Consider the following 9,517-nt stretch of genomic DNA (forward strand, 5'->3'; position numbering starts at 1 on the left):
GTCCTTCTTCTCGAAGGTGGACCTCATACGCGGCTACCATCAGGTCCCCGTCAGGCCGGAGGACGTCCCGAAGACGGCGGTCATCACGTCATTCGGACTCTTCGAGTTCCTGCGCATGCCCTTCGGTCTGAAGAATGCGGCTCAGGCGTTCCAGCGACTGATGGACAGCGTCCTGCGCGACTTGGATTTTGTCTATGTCTACCTGGACGATATCCTCGTCGCCAGCGCGTCCCGCGAAGAGCACCTACGCCACCTCCGCACGCTCTTCGAACGCCTGGGCCAGCATGGCCTGATTGTGAACCCCGCAAAGTGCCGGTTCGGCGCCGCCACAATCGATTTTCTGGGGCACCGTGTCACCAGGCACGGAGCCGACCCCCTGCCGGCCAAGGTGGAGGCGGTGAAGGGGTTTCCGCGCCCCCGCACGATCAGAGGGCTGCAGGAGTTCCTGGGCATGGTGAACTTTTACCATCGGTTCCTGCCCCGTATCGCCCAGCTCCTGCGCCCCCTGCACGAAGCTCTCCGAGGTAAGCCGGGCAAAGGCGACGTTACCTGGACCGAGCAGATGGACACGGCGTTCACGGGCGCAAAGCTCGCCTTGGCTAACGCCACCATGCTCGCGCACCCGGCGCCCGATGCACCGATCGCCCTCACCACCGATGCCTCGGACTACGCGGTGGGCGCGGTGCACGAGCAATGGGTGCGTGGAGCTTGGCAACCGCTGGCGTTCTTTAGCCGGCAGCTTCGCCCGCCCGAACGCCGTTACAGTACCTTCGACCGCGAGTTGCTCGGACTTCACTTGGCGGTCAGGCACTTCCGCCATCTGCTCGAGGGCCGTGCGTTCACTGCCTTCGTCGACCACAAGCCGCTGATCTTCGCGATGGGCAAGGTCACCGAGCCGTGGTCGGCCCGGCAGCAGCGTCACCTCTCGGCCGTGTCCGAGTACACGACGGACATCCAGCACGTCGCGGGGAAGGACAACCCGGTGGCGGATTGCCTTTCCCGGGCCGTCGCCCATGCAGTCCACCTCGGCATCGACTATGCCCGGATGGCAGCGGACCAGGCCGCTGACCCCGACGTCCAGGCCTTGCGGACCGCCGTCACGGGCCTCCGCGTCACCGAGGTGCCGTTCGACGGCGCGGGCGCGGCCCTCTTGTGCGACGTCTCCCTCGGGCGTCCTCGCCCCATCGTGCCCGCGGGCTGGCAGCGCCAGGTGTTTGACGCCATCCACGGCCTGTCCCACCCGGGCGCGAGGGCCTCCCAAAGGCTGATCGCCGACAAGTTCGTCTGGCATGGCCTCCGGAAGGCCGTCCGCGGCTGGGCCAGGACGTGCCTCGCGTGCCAGCGCGCCAAGGTGCACCGGCACACCCAGGCCCCGTTGGCCCCGTTGGCCCCGTTCACGGTGCCGGAACGCCGGTTTGACCACGTCCACGTGGACCTGGTGGGACCTCTGCCCCCCTCGCGGGGTTTCACCTACGTCCTCACCATGGTGGACCGCACCACCCGGTGGCCGGAGGCCGTGCCCTTGGCGTCGACAACGGCGGCCGATGTCGCGCAGGCTTTCATCGCCACCTGGGTCGCCCGGTTCGGCGCCCCCTCAGACATCTCATCCGACCGCGGCCCCCAGTTCACCTCGGAGCTCTGGGGGGCGGTTGCGCAGGGGCTCGGGGTCCGGCTGCACCGAACCACGGCCTACCACCCCCAGGCTAACGGCCTGTGTGAGCGATTTCACCGCTCATTGAAGGCCGCGCTCCGGGCCACCCTCCGCGACGGCGGCTGGGTCGACAGGCTCCCCTGGGTCCTGCTGGGCCTCCGGACGGCGCCCAAGGAGGACCTGCGCGCATCCGCGGCGGAGTTGGTCTTCGGGCAACCGCTGCGGGTGCCGGGCGAGTTCCTCCCCGACTCCACGGCACCATGGTCCGCGGCACAGCAGCGCTCCGCTCTGCAAGAGACCGCCCAGAGGTTCGCCCCGGTGCCAACGGCATGCCACGGGCACCCACCGACGCACGTCGCCCCGGAGCTTCGCACGGCGGAGTACGTCTTCGTCCGCCATGATGCCCATCGGACACCACTGCGGCCCCCGTACGACGGGCCTTTCCGCGTGCTGGAGACCGGGGCGAAGCACTTCACCCTGGACATCGGCGGTACTCCTGACCGCGTTTCGGTAGACCGCCTCAAGCCGGCCCACCTCGATGTGGACCATCCACCGCCAGTGGCCCGACCCCCACGTCGGGGCCGCCCTCCTGCGGGCGGACCCCCGGCACCGCCCAGCCCCGCCGCCACGCCGCCCCCCGGTCCTGCACCCATCCCAGGAGCAGCCAGGGGCATCCCACCTGGCATCCCTGCACCCCGGACGCCGCCGATCGCCAGGGGGCGCTTCGGCCGGGTCATTCGTCTGCCCCGCAAACTGGCCCTCCAGGTGCGCGGGAATTCTGGGGGGGCGCGTGTGGCGGACACAAAAGCCCACTGGCGTGGTGACATCATTCCGCGCACCACGTGGGCGGTGGCCACGCACCAGGGGTAGGCGTGGCCTCATGATATACACCGGGCGCCCAGCCCGGAGAGTACAGTGTTACAGTGAGCTCTTACAATAAAGACGTTTATATGTTACCGCTTGTCCGCTTCCTCCTTGCTCACAAGCAGCGCGCGTAACGCCGCGCTTTAATGTCAGACGCACGTGCAATCACACCCACAGACAAACCCTCAGAATTATTGAGGCCCAAACTACGGTTCGAAATAAAACGACGATATATTTTGTTCAATCAGCAGTGGGTGGTTCGTGTGCAGCCACCCGGCTGCTGGTTGCATCATTTTTCTGTGGGCGCGTCTGCTGCTGATGCAATGCCTCTCTATAACCAGTAATCTGGTACTCATTTTGCCGACCTTGGAAGGATGACAGGTTGAGTCAACCCCACCTGGTGTAAATTCAACGGGATTCGAACTCAGGACCTTAGGATCCCAAGCCCACCACCCTAACCATTAGATTAGGCCAACACCAGGTATAATCAGCAGTGAGCTACCGCTTTTGTTTGTGTGAAGGATTTACCTTTCTGTCAAAATGTGTGGATTCTCTCAAGTTTTTAGAAAATTAAACTACTAAATTAAAGCTTGGAACCCCCACCCCTTCCTATACACGGCACACACCTGCTCACCGAGCCCCACACAGTGCAGGCCATCTTGGATGAGGCTCCAATGCAGGAAACACACGAGAGCATCGGCAGGACTGACGGGCCGAGCCGCAGCCAACAGTAACTCCAGGCCAGGCATATGAACCAGCAAGAATCAGCTGTAAATGGGAATATGCAGCAGTAATCACCAAAAATCGGATTATTGAGCATCAAGAGAAACAAAGAAAAATGACAAGTGATGATGATTACAAGTACAGCGTCAGCAAATATTTAGAGACCAAAATTTATCAGTATTGGTACTTAATATATAAATAACATGATATTTTAAAAAGTTGTGAACGAGTTATGACTAAACTTGGGGGACGAGTTGGTTAGGTGACAAGAACAAGCCGACTAGATTTTGGTTCAGGTCCGAATCCAGATCCGGCCTATCAGTGGGGTACAAAACAAACTGTTCAGCCAGGTGGAGGTATGCGCTCTACCGAGTACCGCTCTAGTTCTTGTATTATTTTAAGGATTATCTAAGCCCTCTGTGTCCAATAGGATATTAATGATCATTAAACTTTTTTTTCTTTTTTTTGTATACAGAGTCGAGGCTCGTGAAAGAGCTAACATTTATCAAACAAACAAATCAAACAAACAAGCAAACAAAGTATATAAAAAGGGGAGCGGTCGACAAGATGGGGAGAGAAGTATATAACTTGTGGCGAATAGGTCACTATATTCGCCACCTTTTTTATTAACTCAACTGGACTATGTCCAGCTGAGTTTTTGTCGACACCCAGTGTCCGTCGTCCGTCTGTCGTCTGTCTGTCTGTCTGTCGTCTGTCGTCTGTAAACAATTCGTCTACGCTCTAAAAGTCACAAATATTGATTAAATTTGATGAAACTTGTTATGCAGCATCTTTAAGACAAACTAGTTTGGGATTGCATTTGGGCGTTGCACGCCTAAAAATGGGCGTGGCAGGGCGGCCATATTGAAAAATCAATTTTTGTCATATATTTTTAGCACATATAAACTACATCGTTTGTGGTTCTATTATGCATATTCTAACCATATTGATATAGACCAGTTGAGTTCAGGTTCCCTGGAACCTCTCTAGTTTATATAATTGTTGGTGTTTATGGTTGTCATTGACTATTTAAGTACACTGTCAATTTGAAAAAGTGTGGGGGTGGGAAGGGGAGGTTAGGTGGCCACCTACCAGAGCATTCAATTTAAAGAAGAAGAGAACGTTAGAGATTAGACACAATGTGGGGATATGAATACACATTAAATATAACTGAACGGTTACAGAATCCACATTAAAAGGAAATGTTATGAATAAATCGATTGGTATAACGATAACTTTACATGGTGAAACAGCTTTCCCAGCACTAATGAAACAACGGCGTTTGTCACATTTACTATCTCTTACAACACTTCACACCATAGTCACCAAACATCATCTTCCTATATAATAAATAATAATATAATAACCACCTTTAGAGGCCATTTTTCCCCGCAAGCGGGGGTTGGCCTTTTTCGGGAACTGTGGTTGTTGTTGTTTTTGGTCCCATTTTTGAAGCAATGTTTTACGGCCGGATGCCCTTCCTGACGCCAACCCTTTTTGCCGCCTTTAACGACAAGCAGGGAATTACCAGTGAACTGGTACTCAATTTGCCGACCTCGGAAGGATGACAGGCTGAGTCAACCCCCCTGGCGTTAATTCAGCGATTGACCGGGATTCGAACCCAGGATCCTAGGATCCTAAGCCGGCACCCTAGCCGCTAGCCCAACACCAACACCAACACCAACACCAACTAGCCCAACATCTATATATATAAAGTAGAGTTGGCCTCTATCTATGATCTCTAAGATCTCGAGAACCCGTGGACGGATTTGCGAGCGGAAAGTACTGTTCGACTCGGGATGGTCCCAGGAATGTCACGGAGACATAAAAATTTAAAAAATTTCGAGTTTTAAAATTAGCGTTAGTTAGTAATTAGCACTAGCAGAAGAGAGAGGGATTCGAAGGGAGGGAGCGCAGCGCTTCTAGCGCTTCTGACTACAGCACACCTTAAAATTAAAAAAACTTCGGGTTTTAAAATTAGTGTGTTACGCGTAATTAGCGCTAGCAGAAGAGGGAGGGAATCTAAGGGAGGGAGCGCAGTGCTCCCTCCAGCGCTTCTGTTAGCGTAATTAGCGTATTTCGGAACGTTAATTTTTCAACTTCATTATTCGGAATCAGTACGTCCCAGAGAACCTTCGTAACGTTAATTTTTCAACTTCATCCGATTGACATGGGACCAACGGCATGTGACAAAGAGTGAAACATACAGGCTACATTTATTTGACGACAATGAGTTCCGACTTCCGACCTCGGTGGGATGACAGGCTGAGTCAACCCCCCTGGTGTGAAGGGGGAGGAGGAGGGGAGGGGGAAGAGAAGGGGAGGGGAACGAGGGGGAAGGGGATGGGAGGGGGGAGGGGGAGGGGGAAGGGGGAGGGGGAGGGGGAAGGGGGAGGGGAGGGGGGGGAGGGGAAAGGGGGGGGAGGGGGAGGGGAGGGGCCCTTCTTCCCCTGGGCACCCCCGCACCCTTCCCTCCCCCCTTCCCCTCCCCCCCTCCCCCCCCTTCCCCCTCCCCCCCCATTCCCCTCCCCTCCTCTTCCCCCTCCCCTCCTCCTCCCCCGCTTCCCCCTCCCCCCTCCCCCCCGTTCCCCTCCCCTCCTCTTCCCCCTCCCCTCCTCCTCCCACTCCCGTGCAAAGCCGGGTACCTCTGCTAGTCTTCCTATAATTCACCAAATGTCTGTCCGTCCATTCCCACTTCCCAGGTACCACAAAAACGGCTGAACTGATAGCAACGATATTTTGGGTGGGTAATCCTGGGCCCCCCTGGAGTAAAATAGGCTATATTGTTTTTCCAATTTTTCCAAATTTTCCAATTTTCCAGTTTTTCCAAACACTATGGAATAATATTTACCGATATGAACAGTGGTGTGGCTTTTATTGAAATTCTACAAATACTGTTTAGTTTTTGACGATTTGCGTGTGATATGATTTAACGGATGTTTATATAAATCGTTTAAAATAAAAAAAAGCCTTCAATTTCTGATATTTTGCCTTTCCATTTGGGCCTCCCAACTGTAGCCCCGCCCATAGGGCGGGTACCGTTGCTAGTAGGCATAATTAACAATGTCTGGGAATTCCAACCGGTCCAGTCCAAAAAAATATGATGCCATGGGTCACATGGCATGGACGCCATCTTGTTTAAATTCATTTATTCATTTTCTTGGCAACCGTTGATGCGATTAACACGAAATTGTCACCATTGTATGCGTCTAGTCATGTAGAATTTTTTTATTGATATTATGACGTCTGGAGAAGAATGGAGAAGATTGTCATGGGGCCCGCAAGGCTAACCCCCGCTCTAGCAGGGAATATGGCCTTAAAATGCCTGTTGTATGACGTCAACGGACACATTGTACGGACACCCTCTTGGAAAAACCGAAAAACGTTGCATCTCTATATCTCCAAAGTCGCTCCATGGAAAAAAAATTTGAAGCATCATTGTAAAGAAATCTGCATGGGGAATAAGTGTTGTTAACGATGACATTATTGGTGCCATTATGACATCATAATGACAAGTACAATGCCTTGTCCAATCAGTTTGAAATTTCCCTTTGAGCTAGGAAACTGAAATTTGGGCACAATAGTGAGCACGTGCTTTGGCAAAAACGGTATTTTTAATATTTTTAAAATTTAATCAATTAATTGATTAATCACTCAATTATTATCAATTTATTCTTTCCTTATTTATTTTCTTTCTCATCTGGGCAATATCTCAGGCACCTTTTGAGCTGGGAAGCTGATATTTGGACATGACAGTGACCAAATGATTTGGCTATAAAGGGTATTTTTTATTTGATTAATCAATTAGTCCATTAATTCTTTAATTTTTCGATTAACTGCTTAATTTCCAAAAAGTTACACATTCGGATGAAACAGTGGTGGTTTATGTAAGCTATTAGCCAATTAAGAAATTAATCCATTCTGATTATTATTTACTTACTTTACGTATGCAATTGATAAATCAATTTATTGTACACAACTCCCTCCCAATTCCGTCTCCACGTCCTGCATGGCAGCATCGCCCAGCACCAAAGGTGCCCCGGCAATGTCACGCGCCGGAGGATGTGTTATTTATTTATTTGGCATGGGGGTGATGTACTTTGAAGAGAGCTCTACTCGTCAAAAGTCTCATTACAAAGCGTCTGGTATTGCACCAATTACAGAAGGCACCCATGACATCATCATTAACATATCTTATTCCCCATGGGGAGTACCTGACAATGCGCCATGTTTCGATTTTTTCTATCGAGTGGTTTCGTTTTTCAAAATGTTCCAAGATGGCGTCCATACCACATGATCTATGGCGTCATAATTATAAATAAAAAAATTCTACAAGTGGAGGTGCTCCAATGGTAAAATTTTGGTTATTTTTTTTACAAGTTGCCCATAAATTCGTACACAATGTTTAGACCCAGAATCGATTATATCTTGTCATTTCTGACAACTTTTCTATGTAGCAATGTCGCGGCAAAATATTATTAACGGAGAAAAAACGAATATAAATTACCCCCTTGACCCTTCCGACGAGAAAGAGCCATCGGTTCCATACGCCACACTTACGGAACCGATCACCTAACCCTGCTTTTCACTTCGCGAGTGCAGGGTAATAACCAGAACGGCACTCAGTAGAGAGCACACCTCCACCTGGTTGGCCATATCACTCAATGGTGAAGAATCACTTAAAAATTCTACTATCTGGATCTGGATCTTCACCAAAATTGAATCTCATCGTCCTTGTCACACACACAACCTGTCCAACAAGTTTGGTCCAAATCCATCCATGACGTTTTGAGATATTCCGCTATGTATCGTTTTTGGCCACGATCTCCCAATGGTGAAGAATCACTTAAAAAATCAAATAATTCTCATATCCAAATCCATATTCAGATCTTCACCAAAATCTAATCGAATCGTCCTTGTCACACACAACCTGTCCAACAAGTTTGGTCCAAATCCATCCATGACGTTTTGAGATATCCCGCTATGTATCGTTTTTGGCCACGATCTCCCAATGGTGAAGAATCACTTAAAAAATCAAATAATTCTCATATCCAAATCCATATTCAGATCTTCACCAAAATCGAATCGAATCGTCCTTGTCACACACACAACCTGTCCAACAAGTTTCGTCCAAATCCATCCACAACTTTTTGAGATATCCTGCTATGTATCGGTTTTGGCCCGATCTCCCAACAATGGTGAAGAATCACTTTAAAATTTCTACTAGCCGGATCCGAATCTTCACCAAAATGTAAGCATTTCGTCCTCGTCACAAACGCCACATCTCTGCCAAATTTCGTCCGAATCCGTCCACAACTATTGGAGATATTTTGTTCACAAACAGACAGACAGGGGGTGAAAACATAACATTAACATCCATCCACCTTTGGTAGCGGAGGTAATCACCACGAATATTTACTTACACCTGTGCTGTTAGTTATTCAGCACGACCCTCCACTAACATATTGGCTAATTCTGATTGTGATGTACCATAGTCGCTACAGAACGTCGGTGCTTGGCAAGGGTTACACTAGGTGGTTTGCCATTGCCTTCATAGCCGCACCACTTACGGCAGGAATTTGTAATTTGTTCAGGACGCCAGTGATAGCTCGCCTACTCTTCACGAAGTACACCGTGGGGTCTTAAACGTCCACCAAGTAATGTCGACAGACGCTACGTCCCGCTTAACGTCCATTCGAGGGACGGTACACACAATGATGCATCAATTACTAACAATGTACTCACCTAATCACCAAGAATCGTCTCTCGGAACCAAATACTGTATAAACATTCAAAAGGAACCAACTGTACCAAGAAAACAGTTTGTTGTTGTTGTTGTTGTTGTTGTAGTTTCTCAAAGGGTTTTTTAAGACTTCGCAACAAAGCTGAGGTAAATAAGAAGGAATTAATCCAAGGTCATATGTAGCTTTAAAATAAGGAAGTTATCTCCCACTTAATGCAACAAATGGTCGCAATTACAGCTTGCTAAACGGAAGCGGTAAATGAGGAAGAAGATGCAGACTTTGCCATGGCAACGCCTGTGAGAGGAGTGTGCGGTAAACGCGAGGCACGCCGTGCGTGGGAGGGAAGTTCGTTATGCTTTTCCTCATCATTGTCGTTGTCGTCGTCGTTGCTGTTGTTGTTGTTGTTTTGTTTGTAGCTTCGACTTGCAAGAAATCAGATCCGGTCCACAGGACAGGTGCACAATCTTTCTATTCTTCTTCTTCATTCCATTGCCGTATCCCGTACTCGAGCGCCCTCTTCTGTCCAAAGTGGAGT

General features: G+C 50.4%; 1 protein-coding gene across 1 annotated transcript in view; it reads right to left on the reverse strand.

The window, feature by feature from the left end:
• PSMF1 (proteasome inhibitor subunit 1) overlaps positions 1-9,105 on the reverse strand; it is a 52,060-nt gene extending 42,955 nt beyond the window's left edge. Inside the window, exons 1-2 of the mRNA XM_068109605.2 lie at positions 8,984-9,105; positions 3,142-3,283 (exon numbers count right to left, since the gene is read on the reverse strand). Of these exons, the coding sequence (XP_067965706.1) occupies positions 3,142-3,264 (123 nt within the window). The 5' untranslated portion in view covers positions 3,265-3,283; positions 8,984-9,105. The remainder of the gene's footprint in view (positions 1-3,141; positions 3,284-8,983) is intronic.
• Positions 9,106-9,517: the final 412 nt, after the last annotated feature.

This window comes from Myxine glutinosa, chromosome 3 (assembly GCF_964187855.1).
Source record: "Myxine glutinosa chromosome 3, kmMyxGlut1.1, whole genome shotgun sequence".
Classification (NCBI taxonomy): domain Eukaryota; kingdom Metazoa; phylum Chordata; class Myxini; order Myxiniformes; family Myxinidae; genus Myxine; species Myxine glutinosa.